Raw genomic sequence first — 17562 nt, 5'->3', positions numbered from 1 at the left:
AAACCTGTGACGTGCTGATGTCAGCGAACCTTTCAGAGAGGGGTGTAGGTTCAGGGTCGGGGGGCCGGGGGAGGCGCACGGGGCCGAATCTCAAGTTGACGTCAGTTCCCGTCAGTTTCCTCGCTGCCTCGAACTTTCGGGAACAGCGTCTGCAGTGCGGTCGGAGCTCTGATGGCTGAACCTAGAGAGTGGCAGCCGTCACCTCCTCCTCCTCTTCCTTCATCACTTCACGTGAAAAACAAGCCTCCCTCTCTCCCTCTCCTGCTGTAATACCTCAGGGAGATCCAGCAGAGGCCTCCACCTCCCCACTGCTGCTCCTCTGGGACTCCACACCTCCTCCTCCCTCTGTCAGCTGATCATCCTCAGGCTTTCCTGTGTCTCCATTCAGCGCTTTGTTTACATCACCTTTTTTCCTCCCTTGTTTCCTTATTTCACCTTTTACCTTTATATTTCCCTTCCTCACTTCCTTCCTTCCTGCATTCTTTCTTTCATTAATGGTTTTTCTTGTTTCCTCACCTTTCCTTGTTTCTTTCCATCCCTTCTCTGTTTCTTCCTCCCCCCTTGTTTCCTTTCCTGTTCCTTGTTTCCTTCTGTTGATATCATTTATTTATCCCTGTCCATTTAAATGTTTTTACTTGCATTTTTTTCTGACTTTAATTTTCCCTAATGTTCCCTTCATTTTGTTTAATTTCCTTCCCCTTATCCCTTATTTCTTTCCTTGTTTCCTTTTGTAATTTTTTCTTCCTTTTTCCATCCTGTATTCCTTTCTTTCTCCTGTCTCCTTTTCTCATTCCTTATTTTATTTCTCTTTTTTGGTTCTTTCCTTCCTTTCCTTTTTTTTTTACCCATCACCCCCTCTTCTTGTGTTTGTATTCACTTGTTTATCAGTCACATTATTAAACCCAGACTCTCAGATTGGACGCTTCCTCTCCTGTGGGCTGAATGGAAAATGTGTGTGTGTGAGAATATGGCTTCCTGCTGATTCTTCTTCTGTCGTCCTTGTGTTGTGTTTTCTGTTAAACCTCCCTTTTTTGTCTTTTTTCAGGAAGTGCTGCTGAAGCGAGCGGCCGACCTGGTGGAAGCTCTGTACGGGATGCCGCACAATAACCAGGTGAGGGAGCACCTTCACTTTGACCTTTGGCCTCTTCAAACTCAAACACATGAGGATCAGTGAAACATCCCATCACAAACCTCAGGATATATCTCAGAAATAAATGATGAGTAATGATAAGAAAAATGTAATAGTGAGGCTCTAACAGAGGACAGAAATCCCAGACTCCTGAATGAAAAACTGTGTTAGACTTCATACGTCTAACAGAATCCCTGCATTTACTACACTGACAGCTTCCCCTGGGCCATTCAGACAATTAACTAATGCTGTCCCCCCACACCTCACCCCTGCCCACCCACCTCACCAATCACCTCACTCTGGGTAACCCTCATCACTCACTCCAAGCACTTCGCAACTATTTTGTTCTCCAATGTGTGAGTTCTAATCTTTTTGTATATATATGTCCAGACAATCACCTTCTACTGAAGCGCAAACATCCATGTGGGGTTTTACTAAATTTTTCAGTGACTATTTACGTTGCTCACACTTCAATATGACATAAAAACAAGAGATTCAAAAAATGTCAAACTTCAACATCATCATACGTCCCGTGAACTCTAAATTTAGTTCACTGGTGGGAACCGCAGAACTGAGATTCACTGCTTTCCAACATTTTCATGCCAACAGTAACTCTTACAAAATAATGTCCCGTCCTCCCCTCTCCTCGCAGGAAATCATCCTGAAGCGAGCGGCCGACCTCACCGAGGCGCTCTACAGCGTCCCTCGCAGTCACAACCAGCTGCCGTCGCTCACTGGCTCAGCCGCTCACTCGGGGATGATGGGAGTGAACTCATTCAGCAGTCAGCTCGCCGTCAACATCTCCGAGGCCTCGCAGGCCGACCAAGGTGAGAGCGCGCTGCTACCCATGATCCTCTAGGGAGGGGGTGGAGGCCTCATGGTTTACGCCGCATCACAAGTGTGCTCAGTAGACTGCATTAAAGACAAATGGAGGCCAAGTAGACTTTGTTGACCAGCAGGGTTGACTGTCCACTAGAATCCAGCAGGGACAGGGAGTTTAGTATCGTTAAGTAAAGTCCAACAAACGTTTTTAGGGTCCAACTTTATTGAGAGTCTGAGAGTTAAAAAGAGTCTTTAGAAGAGTCCAGTAGACTGGAGTGGTTTAGTGGACGTCAGGAAAGTTCACTGGACGTCATTGAATTTCTGTAGAGTCCTACAGGATACTTCACTAGAGTTCATGAAACAATGTATGACTTCCATGTAGGGTTCAAGTTCACACATCTCTTTCAGTTATAAAACCACACATTTTAGTTTGAGTGGATGCAAGCGTCCATAGATTACCAAAGGGCTCCACAAAGTTATTTTTACAGACTATTTTCAGCAGCACATGAATTCATGTTTATTGTTTTAGTACCTGCTATCAGACACAGTCAAAATAAACAAGAGCACGTTCACTGAAGTGTTTCTACAAGTTTTTGGACGTCAGTGGAAATCTGATATATCTCAGTTCTTGTTAGCAGATACGTTCGGTGGTGTTTCCACTGTAGCTCTGTGGGTTTGTTATCCTCAGTGTTTCCTTTCAGCAGTCAGTTCTGCTTCTGTCAGGAACGCTCAGGAAAACATGCAGCAAACAGCTTGTGAGCGCGTCGACAGGAAGCAGATCGAGCTGCTTTTACTCCCCGGACACCCCCCCTCCACTTCGACCACAAACCGTGGCCTGGTTTTCCCATCGGCCCCGCAGCGAACACCTTACAGGAATCTATGAGGTCATGGGAAACGAGGTAGCAGCCATGCTGAAAATTCATAACTGTGGTCCAGTCGGAAACATTACACCGAGGATCTAATGCCGTCCTCCCCGCTGTTATGAAGTATGAAATGGCTCTGTGTGCCCCTTGCAATTATCCACCGTGATTAAAACATTAATAAAAACAGCAGCTCTCGAGCCCAGACCTTATCAGGCGGACGAGGCAGGTAATTTACAGCTCCAATTCAGCTCGGCCTGCTCAGCATCATGTCATCGTCCTGCAGGATGAAGGCTTTTTCCTCTGGAGTCTGTCTTTGTCAGAGTTTATGGGGTCACGAGGGAAGCCTGATACCAGGAAAAATACCCCCAAAAACATGTTTTTACTTACCTGCCCACTTTCAGCCTTCTTTATAACTTTGCATGTAACGCTTACAGAATCATGGATAAGGCTTAATTGTTTTTGAAGATGTGTATTCTCACTTCCAAGTAAATTCCCTGAATACCTGTCGCCCTTGTACTACTAGCCATAAACAACAGCAGCTAATGTTAGCTTAAAAATAGTCCACTAACTGCTAATGCTATCAAACGACTATTTCCCAGCAGAACACAGAGTAAGGACAGGAACTAGCACTGATGTGGCTCCATAGTGTTAGTGAGGAAGCAGGTTAAAGTTAGCTAACTGTTAAGTGATATGTTGGCTAGCAAGTAGTTTTTCTGCTTTGGTTAGTACTAAAATTAGCTAACTCTAGCCAGAAGAAATTGAGTTTTGTCTAATCAGGAATTTTGGCAGTCACAGAGCATTTGAGTCATAAAAAGAGGACAAACTACTAGCTATCCAGCATAGCAAAATGCTGTCCTTAGTAAATGAAGTTTGCTAACTCTCAGACATTGATTGAACTGGTTGTTTTAATTTAAAAATTAGTGAATGCTACAATTTTACCAGCAACATATTCTTGCTGCATTGCTAAATTACAGCTAGCTGGCTAGGCTTAGCTTGCTTCCTAACATTATTGCTATCATAGAGGCACTACCTGATGATTTTTGTTGTCAGTACACTAATACTCAGATATCTGATACATATGTTATTTAAACTAGTATAATTACAGTACATACAGTAGAGTAGCAGCAGGAGTTTTCTGATTTTAGACAGAGAACTGTCATCGGTTTATACAGAAGGCAAAGAAATTAAAAATATAGAGCTTAAATCCGTTAAAGTGACAAAAACAGTATATAAATAAATTTTTAACTGATAAAAAAGTTTATTAACTCTGAAAGAGCTTTTCTAGTCGTTAATTTTTGTCATTAAACAGTGAAATCCAAACTGTCCGTTAACCAGCTCATCTGCACTGCTCTGCAGCAAACACGTTTCAGGCTTCGGTGTGAATGAGCGCGCAGGATGTGACCTGCATCCGATCTGCTTCCCACGCTGCTGTGGCGAAATGGATAGGGAGAGGGAACGCACCAAGACAAACACCACCCAACACTCAGTCCATTTGTTAAGGCATTATTTTTTTTATTACAGAACAATCCTTACATTTACTCTGAGTGCTCGGCCGCTCCCTGCACTCTGCTACTCCACATGTGTTTCCCATCGCCGCCTCTCCTCGCCCTTGTCCCTGGGCAGCGCTCCATCAGCCGCTCCTGCTGGGAATTGCGTTGGCCCGAAATGGGAAGTTGGGGGAAAGGGAAAGAGGGTGGAGGGTGAGGCGAGAGAGAGGGCGTAATGTGCTACTTGGCACTCTGTTAGCTCTGCTAAGTGAGCTCGTCCCGAGGTCGGTGGGAACTGTGGAGCCTCGCGAGGGGGTCAGAGGTCAGGCTCTGTGCTGCGGGAACATTGGTATTCAATGCATCTTGGATGAGGGTCAATCAGTGGGAGCATGGGGGGGTGAGAGGGGAGAGAAGGGAGACCAGAGGTAAGTAAAAAGCAGGAGTCAGGTGACAGATGAAGGGCAGACCTCGCCTGCAGGGAGGCGAGCTCTTCATAACAGGAGACCAGCAGTGACAGGCGCGATGATGTCACTGCTGAGGTCACAGTGAGGAGGTCAGCAAAATGTAGGGTAATTTGTAGGTTTTCTTACTATGTGAGTTGGCCTTTTGTCAAACCAGTTTTAGACCACCAAACATTTACATTCCTGGGTTAAAAAAGATATTAGTTTTGTATTCTGTTTGTTTATTCTGAATAATTTTACAAGATCATTATCAAGATCTTCTTGGTGATGAATACTGCTTTTCAGTTTCATATCTCTACCTGTCAGCCTGGTTTGCCCTTACAGGGCTTCGACTGTGTTTTTGCATTTGAGAAAAACGAATAAATAAAAACGTCTCATGCTCAGGTGGGCTGAGTCAGAAGGAGGAGGTTGGGGCGGAGAGAGGCTGTACAAAACGTTGTCTTTGCAATTAAAAGACAGATTTCACAGTGAACTCACTACTTTAGTAATTTGTCTGCTGGTTTAGTGGTTCTCGACCAAAGGGTCACCCGATCAATCAAGAAGGTCATGAGATGATTAATGGAGTTAAAACCCGATAACATTTTGTTGTAAACATTTTGAATAATTATATCTACTTCATCCTACACAGTTTAAAGGAGAAGGGGCTAAATGAACATTAATTGAGGCACCGCACCAACTGCTGGGAATCATGCAAAGCTACTGTAGTCACAGAATAACAAATTTGGAGCTGGAAATGCACAGCGTGGGTCCAGTTCAATCAAACTGTGAGAAATTTAGAGTGACAGTTACTCTTGGAAGTCGTCACATCAAGTAAATGTTTTTTGAATTTCACAGTCTTAAAGTAAAGATTCATTTCTTAATTATGACGTAATGATGAGAGATGATTGATTATCTATCCAAACACTGAAGTCAGCGTATGGACACATGATGAAGAGTACTTCTTCCTCCTCTTAGGCTATTCCCGTAACTCAAACAGCGTGTCTCCTCGCGGCTACGTGCCGAGCTCCACGCCTCAGCAGTCCAACTACAACACCATCACGTCCACCATGAACGGATACGGGGCGGGGATGACCAACCTGGGCGTACCTGGATCCCCCAGCTTCCTCAACGGCTCCACCGCCAACTCCGCTTACGCAAGTGAGTAATACGCTTACATATCGCATTAACGAAACCAAACCTCATCCATCCAGGAGGCAGTCAGCAGGAGGGATCATTTACAACTGTGGCTAAAATCAGACGTATTTATGCTCCAAAACACACAGCGCTGTTCCTGATGCTCCAAATACCGATTAAAAAAGAAATCTGTGCTTCCTGCTTAAATCTGCATTTGATGCCACGTTACCAAAACCTGCATTAAAGCTATGGACGCTGCTCGTTTATGTTGATGCTCTGCTGCTGGCTGATGTTTGAATTGAACTTGACGGTGGAGTGGCAGTTGAGTCATTAAAACGATTAAGTCCATGTAATGAAGTGATGGGAGTTGAAGCTGTATTGGTCCATGTAGTTGCATGTGAAGGTAGCGGCTTAAGGAGATGTTGGAAGTGTTGGGTGAAGCAATAACGGAGGCTTAAGTATCCAAGTAGCATGAAGAACCAGAAGGAAAAGTTTGAAAACTTTACAGTAAGCACAGGAATTAGAATAACTGAAGTTATTCTCAGCCAAGTAGGGGTTTAGGGTCGGCATATTTAGGTATTTTAAGGGACTCAGGAGCCCGTTAACCACTGAAAGCACCTATGATTATTATGGACTAGCCTGGGAAAATGTTCTCAGCAAGGCCGATGTTTTAATTTTATAAAATTGGATCTGAACCAGAATTTCTTCCCTCACCTTTAGCCCACGTCTCCACCCACTGGTCTGGTTTGCTTTTATCTTGCTGAGAGAGAGAAGAAAAACAACAGCACTAAAAACGTTCCTTCATCTTGTCTTATGCCTCGGTGGAGGCATCATATTTTAATGAAATCCAGAGTAATTATGAGCAGTGATTTGGCTAACAGCTTTAAAATGTTAGTAAAAGGCCAAAGGATCCGTATCAAGCGTGAACGTGACCAAGATACCAAGAGCTGTTGAGTGTTGGTACCTAGCTTGACACCACATTACCCAGTGTACTGGGCTTCGTAGTACTGATGATATACTCTGTATATGGATTCGCGATGCTGAAAATAAAACGACTTGATGGCAGATTGATGATGGCGTTGTGCACAGAGCAATACGAGCAAACAAAAGTGAAGCATTTCCCGCTGCAGGAGACGAGTCGATGCTTCTGAGTCGGCCGTGTTGTTCGTCAAACTTTACACTCGGCGCTGATTAACATGCCTGGAGTCGGAGCAGCAGCGTAGAAGGCGCAGGTGTGTTTTGGAGACTAAACTCGCCCGCGGGGAGCGCTCCATTGTTTTGGCTTCTGTATCAAAGAGCTCAGCAAGTCTCAGCGAGACTCGTTTAGAAGGTAGTGAGCTCAAAATGCGTCTCCTTGCCAGGTGATGTTGTCGTCCCTGGCGACTAAACAAAAGGTGGGCTCACATCTCGCCTGGCTGAGCTACAGTTTCCCGCCGCCGAGGGTCTGAGTGTTTGTGTGTGCGTGTGTGTGGACTTAACACTGCCACGCATTGTTCACCTCCTCCTTCCCTCCTCTGACTGTCCCCCTGTCCATACTCCTCCTCACCCATCCCCTCCACCTCCTCCACTAACCCCACTAACACCCTCACCGCATCCTTCATGCATTCATGCATTCACGCTTTGGGCCGAATCCATTAATATCAGCTGGAGAAAAAGGAACGGAAAAACAACAAGGAGCCAAGGAGGAGGAAATGTGAGGAGAAAGAAGCAGCGATCCAGGACAGACTGATGCTTGTTGGCATGAAGTGATAAATCACATTTACATTCCCCCGCTTCATTTTACAGTTCCATGTTCAAATGCTGTCCTTGAATCATTACAGACACACTGTGGTCCATAAACTCTGTGGAAGCTCTTAAAGGAACAGCTCAACATTTGGACAGATGCGCTCAAAACTCTGCGTTTCAGAGACGGAAATTAATCCGCTGATGATTATGTATTCAGCTCAGAGCTGGAGCCATCTGCTGTTTGTAACTTCAGGGTCGTGTCTGAGATTTTACTGGAAATTTCAGTATTTCACGGTGACCTTTGGGGTAGCAACACATCCACTGTTAAGATACATTTCAGAGTCTCGACTGCAGAGATGGCGGCTGATTTCAAACCTGCAGTGGAGAGTCCAGATGTGGTCAGCTTAGCATTAAGTTAAACGTCACATTACGTCATGCTTGTTTGACAGAGTGCACTTTTAGTCGTCCGACCACATTAACGTCATATCCTCACGATTTTCCCGGAAAGCTTCTGAACTCTAAAGTCACATCTTCAGTTTAAAGACTACTTTAAAGATTCAGAGGAACGAAATACTCAAATGAGTAAATCAGGAGGAGGTGACTTTAAAGAGCCGGAGATGAGCAAAATATTAAAAATGTAATAAAAATTAAAAGGAGAAAGCACCTTAGCAGCAAATACATGTGACAAGTCTCCTGAAGAAGTCGTGACTGAAGGCTTCAGGAGTTTACTCGTACTTTGGCTCTGTTTGGTTTAAACGCCGGGTCTGCTCAGGTTGCTTCCGGAAAACTTCCAAAGAACAGATGTCAAGCTCAAGTCATCACTGATGGACAGCTCCGGCTCTGCACTGACCACCGATAGATGATGATCAATAAGAGCGTCTCTGAAAATGTTGAACTGTTCCTTTAATCGGGAGTCAGCTGTAGAAGCAGCAGGAAAATTCAAAGCTGTTCGCCTAAAGACACACGAAGAGTAAATGAGTGGGTGATTTATTAAAAAGGAAAAAAGTCAATTTACCGCACGATGTTAGACACCTGCCTTCTCTCTCACACACACACACACACACACACACACACACACACACACACACACACACACACACACACACACCTGTGCAGCGTGCGCGGATGAAGCTGCTGCTGCTGCTCTCAGGTTGGTTTATTCCAAACAAGTCCTTCAAGTTATGGATCAACTTTGCCAGATGTGCAGCTGTTTGTGCTCGGAGCATGTTTGTTCCTGCAGACCTCGGCCCGATCTGAGGCAGGGACCCATTCTTCCTCCTCCTCACCCTCCTCTTCATCATCCTCCTCCTCCTCCCTGCATGATTCGCCTCATCTCCGTCCGATCGCTCACCTCCTGTCTGTTTGCCTGCTCGTTACCGTCACGTCCTCCTTCTGTAGGACCCCCTCCCCACACCTTCCTACTCCTCCTTCCCTTGTCTTCCTCACCTCCTCCTCCTCTTCGTCTACTTCCATAGGCCCTTATTCATTCTCTCCTGTCCATATGGTTTCTGCAGTCAAACAGAAGAGCGCCTTCGCCCCTGTCGTGCGGCCACAGACCTCCCCGCCCCCCACCTGCACCACCACCAATGGCAGCAACCTCCAGGGTGAGCATCCCACCCCCCCGTCCCGCCTGTCAGCACCCCCGCCCCCTGCTGTCCTCCTGCTCGTGTCCCATCAGGACACGCAGGTGGATGTCCACGCGGCGCCGCTGTATGAGAAGGACTCTTTCTGTGTTGCGTGTTGATTCCTGCTTTCACACACTTGGAGGTCAAAGTTGATCCATAACTTCTGGCATTTTGGGGAATTTGGAGCTTAAACTTGAGCATTTTTCTTTTATAGTTAATACCGCTGCAAATTTCACCCTGCAAAGTATTTCCCCCCATAACCGAGTCCTATTCTTTAGCTTTTATTTGGCTCAGTGAAGTCCAAGAATCCGTCGTAGATCTGTCTTTATTTCAACATCATCTCTCAGCTTTATCCAAATACTTTTACAACGCAGGCATTTAACTGATTTTATTTAACCTTTCAGCGCTTCACAGAAAGACTTTAACAGCAAATGCATATTTTGTGCGAGTGTGTTAAATGAACCCTAATTATTCCAGAGATCTGTTTACACGAGACGTATCTTAAATCTTTTCGATGTGCCTCTCAGGAAGGCGTTTTTATTTAAAACTGGAGGTTTTTTCACTCTTCATGAAAAAACATATTTTAGGTCTTGTAATATCCACAGTTATAATCACCAAGACGTTTTAAATATTTCTGAGTGGGCAGCTTGAACAGTAAAAAACTTTCATGATAAAACATTGTTATGTTAAAGTACAGTAAAGTAGAATTTTAGAAAAACTGAGGCTGCATCCGCATGTACTCAGCTAAAAAAGGACTTTTTGAATTCGCCTCACAGCATCAGCAGCGTGCACCTTTATCTCCTGTTTTGATATCAAACTGTGCGCCATGTTTGTGGGTTTTTGATTGGCTAACATTTCTTCACAGTTAGGCAGAAGTGGCAAACGTAAAGATAGTCTGTACTTAAGTAGAAAAAAAGATACTAGTGTTAAAAAGTACTCCAGTAAAAGTTGAAGTACTGATTCAAGTTCTGTACTCCAGTAAAAGTAAAAAGGTAGCGGCTCTGAAATGTACTCAGAGTAAAAAGTAGCTTTTTGGAGGACGTTTCTATATTTGTGGAAAGCTAATTGAACCTTGTGCTGTTTTAACATAATAATAAAATAATGTCAGTAGATGGGAGTACAGACTTTATTTCATTCAAACATTTTAATTCTCACGAATATTCTCAGCTTGAATCACATCAGCAGAACATGAAGAGAAAAATAAGGAAACCAAACATAGCTCTGTGTCCTGTTGCTACATTGTAGAGGGCGACAGTCAGGGGTTAAAGTGGATTCAGCAGGTGGAGCAACCCTAAAACTGTCTGTAATGGCTCAGCGTGGGGGAAAGATTCATAACTCACAATAATTTCTATTCAGAGCTTGAGTCGATTTTCTGATTTAAATCCATCACAGTACAACAAACTAACCTGTTTATCCTGCACTAACCTGCAGAGGATTTTCATGCAGCCTTTAAATAACAGTCTCTCTCAGTTTGTTTTGCATGTCTCACAATATGAAACAACATAATATCACATGTACAGACCCAATATGTGATTTAAAAATGTGAGGACTTACTTGTGAGCTTTAAATGAGCAGTCCTTTCTTTAAATCTAAGCTCTCGCCTTCCTCTCCTGTCCTGCCTTTTTTATCTTTCTCCATCTCTGAGTGAAGTTAGCTCTCAAAACAAGGAGAAACAGTTTTGCTTCTATCGTCTGTTTTTATGCAACATCTCCTGGTGATTAATAAACGAACAGGAGTGACTCTCATGTGTTTCTGTTTAGGCTCAAATTGGTTTGATGTTGGGAAGGCCGCAGTGACGTGAAATAAAAACGCTCAAAAGCTTGTTTTGAAAATGTGAGGAAGAAAGCACAGGTATCTGTTTATAAATGTAGGGAGTAAAAGAAAAAAACTGCACAGGTAAAATACAGATAGCTGAAAATTCTACTTAAGTACATTAACGAAGTATTTGTACTTTGTTACTTCCCACCTCTGCAGTTTGGCAGCGCTTTGCATTTTCACGACAGATGGAGACATTTTTCCAATCAAACTGAAAAATCCAGTGTATGCGTGGACGTAGCCTGAAATGCTCAGCGAGCATCACGAAACATGAGATCTGACTCATTCTGTGTTGTTTCAGCCATGGCAGGTCTCATCGTGCCCCCCATGTGAGGAGGACTCTCAGCCAGGTACCGTCAGACTCCCCACAACCCTCCCCCAGCCTGAAACGCCACAACAACGTCCTTCCCATCATCCTTTAGACCGACCCGTCTGACCCAGAGTCCGAACCCGAAGAACTTCAACAATTCAGTCACCATCAGCCGAGGACGTCGCTTCTTCCTGCAGCCGTTGCAGACACCACCGGCAGGCGTTTACGAACCCGGAACAGGAAACGTCTGCAGTGGCTGCGGGCGGAGGCAGCGCTCGCTCAGCGTGAACTGTGGGTGGATGAAAGGTGTCTGCAGTACTGCATGTTGTGCTGAGATATTAAACAGGTTACTTTGACTTGAGAAGTCTGTGGAGGCTGAACAGATCTCAGATCAGTTCGAACCACTGTGAGACAGGAAGTAGGCGTGTCCACTGGGAGCATCTGTTCTAAGCTAATCATCATATCGTGAAAAAAAAAAATCAGCCGAGTGGATGGTGTCATCTTCAAATACCTCGCTTTGTTCAAACTGAAAATGCTGGTGATTACTGTAAAAAAATAATAAATAAAAATCACCAAATCTCTGTTAATTTTTAGCTAAAAAATCCTTGTAATGTTATCCAGGCAGCTCAGTTTGACCCCCTCCCCGAAAAGCTTACTTTTCTTCTGATTGGCTGTCTTTTGGAAGCCTACAGAGGGGCAGCACCAAGTGCTTTTTAGCTAATCTAAACAAATTAGCGGGTAATTTGCCAGTAAATAGTAACCCTACCTCATCTAAAACTTTGGTCAACACAATATAAAAATATTTTTAAAATATAAAGAAAGGCAGAAAAGAGCTTCTCTGTTTTCAGCTGCAGATCTGATTGGTTCTCACTAGAACAAAAGCTCTCAGTGGACACTGACCCTGAGTCGGACCGAGTCCGGAAATCAGGAAGTAATCATTTTTCAAACTTGGAAGAACCGTCAGACGGTTTTCAATCAGAAACCCCCAACAAGCCCCTCCCCCAGGACCAGAGTCCTTAAAGCCCCCGATGAATCTCACGTCTCAGCGCGTTTTACTTTCTGTACCATAGCTTTTAACAATGTTTGTGTCTCATAATCTAAAAAGGAGGAAAGTGCAGTAATTTTGTAAGCTAAGGAAAGAATGAAGCATCCTGCCGAAGAGAGACGAGCAAATGTTCCACTAACATTTGTCCGTAACACGTTGAGGCAGCCCAGCGTTTTCAGCTTTTCTTTTTCTTTTCTTTTGGATGTCTCATTTTGAAATCCAGTACAATAGTTCTGTTTTTGCAGGTGTGTCGAGTGGTAGATTTTAACCAGAAAAAGCTTGCAGCAGTTTTAATCACATTTAGGTACCAGATTTTCTTGTTATTCTTCTGATTGTGCTTATTTTATATGTATTTATAAAGTATGTTTTGGGGAGTTCTTTTGTGATTTAGGCCTGAATGATAGTCTCAAATATATATGTAAACACATTTGATGTCTTAATACCTTTTAGATATTGTAAAAAGAGTGAACAAGTGGGAAGAATTAACCCTTTTGTAAAACAAAACAAAAAAAACTCACGACACGGTCACCCTGTTTTTGAAAGCAGGACGTAAAACGACGCTTTCATCACTTTTGTATAAAAACGCTTTTCCGATATTTAACTTTTTGTAAACAGCATCGTTTGTTTCCCCTGGTTCTTCTCGTCTTTTGTGTATTATTGTGAAATGTATAATCATGGTTATTTCTTAATGCACTATTTTTTTTTGTTGGGGCACTTAATAAGAGCAATGTATCTTAGCAAAAAAGAAAAAAGCTAAAAGTGGAAAAAAAAAGAAAAAAGATGAAAACTAGAGCGATATGCACCAATATGTTTTTTTTTCTCCTGCCATCCTGAAATGGCAAAAATCCTCGTCATGTGAAATTTTTATATCTCAGAGACTTATAATGTCATAATATCCCAGCACTCGTTTTTTGAGGGGGGCGGTTTGGTGTTTAGAAGTCAGCATTTTATCCATCTGAATATTCGACCTGACCCTCGTCTTTGTGTTGTATTTTTTTTGCTGATATTGACTGTACGGTTTCAAAACACGGCGAAGAGTTTCAAACCAAGTTTTTTAGGGTCACCGATCTCAAGGAAACGTCCATCGATGTTGGTGTTGTTGCCGATGGTGCTGTTCTCGTCGTTGCACACAATCTGGATCATTTACTTATGCAACTGCTCTCCTGTACTGAAATGCAAGCTCATCGCCCGCGCTGCTGTGGCAAAAGTTAAAAAAAATGTAAAGAACCAAGACTTAAGTTTGATGCCTTACGACCGACCACGCTTAAAAACAAAGTCTTTCTTTTTTCCGACAAAGTTTTGGTTCCACAGCAATTATCAAAGGTTACTTTTGTTTGCTTTCTTGATTTGATGTCTTTGTCCCTCAGGTTTCCCCCTGAAATATACAAAAGATGCTCAACTGTAGAAGCTAACCGTCAGATACTGATGTCTGAGAAGTGTTAAAACTGCCAAATTACAAAGTGTAGAAGTTTATTCCTTCACCAAAGAGAAGAAAAACTGGAGACTGGAGTCGTTTTGTGATTTAACATCTGTTAACTACAAGAAATTACCCCAATAGAAAAGTAGAACTACGAGATCTTTGTGTCAAATGTGATCAAAACACTGAAAAAAGTGAAATTGCTGAAAAAATTCTTACTTTTTGGAGAATATGGACATGAAATATCACGTTTGTGTTTACAGCAAATATGACTTTGAAGTTAATTCATTCGCATAAACATGCAAGTTTTGGATGGGGGCTTTGAAAATGTGGCCCCCATTTTTAGATTATTATTTGTTTAGTAAAATGTATTAAAATACAACTAAAGTGTAAAGGAAATACCAAAGAACGTAAACTTCTATCGAGGAAAAGGCTTATGTCAAATACATACTTAAATCTGGAAAAGTGTCACTTTGTGTACGTGAACACAACATGTTAGATATAACTGTCGTGTCAGTGAACAAAGGAGAAAAATAAGGTTCTTCAGCATGAATCAGTAGATTCAATCTGGGGAATATTTCAGAGAGATCCAGGAGACTGTGAGATGAATAATTTGGCATAAAGATCTGGAATCTTTGGATTGTGATAAATGAAAAATTTCAAATTTCTGACATTTTTTCCCCCAATACAAAACACTGACAGTGTGACTTTTCTTCCATGATCATGTGACTAGAAGGAGCATAAATTTGATATCTGTCGGCTTGTATTACGATTATAAAATTAGCATTACAAATTTACACCAAAAACAAAGTTGAAAAAAATAAAATCAGTTTATACTGCATCTTATTTTACAGAGACACGATTTGTCTTTACATTTAACACGTTCTCGGAATAAAGTAATAAAAACTGTAAAGCTCTCCAGTTTTTCCTTTTTGGTGTGTTTGCGTAGTTTAAGGATGGTAGAAGAAACATTTTTTTTTCAAACTGCTTGAACCTACCTGAACCTTCAGACTTACACAAATTTTATTTGTATTTCTATGAATGTTAAAAGCAGAGTTGATGCAGGAATCTGAAGTCCAAATGATTAAACATCTGACTTTATGCAAATCCAGCAGTTTCTGCACAGTGTCACCCGGATGCTGTCACGTTAGCTTTTTGCTGGTATCTGTTCAGCATCTTTGGGAAAGACCCTTTATCAGTGATACTAATGAAGCCCAGGCAGCAGAGCCAACCTCCCTGATCAGTCCCCTCCAACAGCTCGCAGCTTTTCTTTCTCTTTTTGTCAGTCGCAGCGAGCTCGCTTCCCACCGTCTGGGTTTTAAACTGAAAAATAGACTTTTTTATGTTTTACTTCAATGTGAAAGAGGGCAGAGGCACTGCATTTTTGTGAAATATTAAATATATCATCAAAGTATATCAAAGCACAATGTTTAATTAGTTGTCTTTAGGATACAAACAGGGGTATCACCCCCAGGTTTTTTCTTTTTCTGTCTCTGGCCATGCTGTAAATAAATGCATGTCTTCTGTTTTTTGGTTTGTTTGGTTTTTTTCTCTGTGATCCAGTGCTTTTTGTACAGAAACAATCTAATAAAGATTACATTTGGCTCGAAGCTCTCAAACTTACGCTGATGTTCAAATAAGAAAAGGGGGGGGGGAACTAATTATGGAGGCAGCACACACAAGTACCAGTAAAGAGTTAATGTTTACACACTTCACGAAGAACCTGGATCTGCTCTCAAAATGATTTAATCAAAATTAAAAGTTTTCAAATTGCAAATGAAACCGTTCAAGACAGAGAAAGCAGACGTGTTAATTCACATCAGATAGATTTAAAAACAGGAGTTGTTTTTTTATTAAAAAACAAACAAACAAACGTATATACTTTTATTATAAATAATTATGAAAAATATATATTAGAAATATAAAAACCTTCATTTCTTCTTATTAAAACTTTTAAGACAGCACATATTCTGGAGTCCAGCAGCACTGCTTTGCAAGTTGGACGTTTTTACAGCAACATCATTTAAAACAGGTAAGACAAATTTAAGAAAAATCTAAAGATTTGGAATAGTCACATTTGTTATTTAATGAGAAATTATCTGCGTCTATCTCACACACACATACACATACTGGGGTGTCTGCATCCAGTAAGGGTCCTGGGCTAGACCAAGCAGACATGAGTGAGAGAGATCAACAAGGTCAGGTGTTGAGGAACCAGGCACTGATTTGTAGTGGGCTACTTCTTGGCATGTTAATTTTAATGGCCCCTTTTATGTTCATTGCCCCTTGGGGATAAATAAAATCTTTCTGATTCTGATTCTGAGTGACCCAAGTAGGGGGGGGGGCAGCCCACCCAAGATTGGGGACCAAGTTTATTAGTTAAATCTTAAATAAGATAGACCTTTTTTTTTTTAAAGTAAGTCTTTTGATGTCTGAATCTACAGTTTTGTTTTGTTTTTTAAATTGACATAGTGTATTAACACAATTGATCTAAAATCTGACACAAAACATGAAATCTGAGTAAAAAAAAAGTAACGACCACAAACATGTTTAACAATTCGTTTTCATAGCTGGAAATGCAAATATAAATTGTCAATTTTAAAAAACCTATGCAAAAGTTTTGCAAACAACAAAGTTATATGCAGCTATTTACCTAAAAATGCAGTCAAGGTTTTTTTTTGTTTTTTATAACCATTTCAAACTATTTACAGACCAATCAGGAGTTCTGCATCAAATAAGGTGCCACACAAATTATTTGTGTCACTCAAAGACAGCTTCTACCGTCAGTGTGTTGAAAAATAGTAACCGCACCGCATTTTCTTGTTAGAAACTGTAACAGTGTGCTGAAGTACCCTCAGAAGAGCCACAGACAGTGATCTGCTGGACAGCATACCACAGGGAGTTCGTAGGAACAGCTAAGATACTGTGCAGGACCCTCAAGCTCCCTGTCCGCTTAAAGCTTTTCAAGATATATATTGTACATACACGATGACATTAGTGCATTAAAGAACGATAGAAGAGAGAGGACAGAAAGTCATGCCCAAGCAGATTTTATCTCTGATTAAAACTCAGGTAAGTAACTCAGGTAGATATTGACAGGAAGAAAATCTCCAGGGCAGCTATATCCACTGAAATCAGCTTGGAAAAAAAGAAAAATACACACGCACATCACCAAAAGTTTTCTTCCAGCAGGAATACTCTCCAAACGGCCTCCAAAGACTTTGGTTAATGATGAAACTGTCGGCGGGGAATGATGAACACGGAGCTCTGATTGACGTTTTGAGTTGAACTGATGCGAATCAATCACCGCAGCTCGGAGCCAAAGCAGTCAGAGAAAGAACCGTGCAGCAGGTAAAAACATCAGCCGGGATAAAAAGAGAAATACGACCGAGGATGAAGTGAAGGTTTGTATGGACGGCATGATTCAGGAGGTTTCTGTCGACAGTCAGGAGTCCTTCTGGAAATGCGCCCTCAGAGATTTACTCGGGCCCTGAAGCTACAGGTCCAGTCCTAAAATTAATTATGCAGTTTTTATTGTGCTTTCATCTGTTTCCACGAAAAGCTGCAGGAGTTTGATGCTTCAGCATCAAAGATAAAACCCAACCTAACCAAGTGGTTTCATACACAGAATAAAAGTACACATAGCCAGTCGTTCCCAAATGATGTGCGGTAGGTCATTTGGGTTTTGTCCCGACCGTAAAAACCACAGGACAAAAGAAGTAAATCATGATTCCTACATGCAAGAGAACC

At 42.1% G+C, this 17562-nt stretch overlaps 1 protein-coding gene across 1 annotated transcript in view; it reads left to right on the top strand.

Moving 5' to 3' along the window:
• The window catches only part of LOC308408203 (transcription factor COE3-like), a 102549-nt gene extending 88628 nt beyond the window's left edge, over nt 1–13921 (top strand). Inside the window, exons 7-11 of the mRNA XM_080900364.1 lie at nt 1046–1111; nt 1782–1956; nt 5717–5899; nt 9115–9204; nt 11342–13921. Coding sequence (XP_080756490.1) covers nt 1046–1111; nt 1782–1956; nt 5717–5899; nt 9115–9204; nt 11342–11373 — 546 coding nt within the window. The 3' untranslated portion in view covers nt 11374–13921. The remainder of the gene's footprint in view (nt 1–1045; nt 1112–1781; nt 1957–5716; nt 5900–9114; nt 9205–11341) is intronic.
• Nucleotides 13922–17562: the final 3641 nt, after the last annotated feature.

The sequence above is a fragment of the Rhamphochromis sp. 'chilingali' genome, assembly GCF_963969265.1.
Source record: "Rhamphochromis sp. 'chilingali' genome assembly, chromosome: 13".
Classification (NCBI taxonomy): Eukaryota; Metazoa; Chordata; class Actinopteri; order Cichliformes; family Cichlidae; genus Rhamphochromis; species Rhamphochromis sp. 'chilingali'.
The sequence above is the reverse complement of the archived record's forward strand: the minus strand, read 5'-3'. Positions and strand labels throughout refer to the sequence as shown.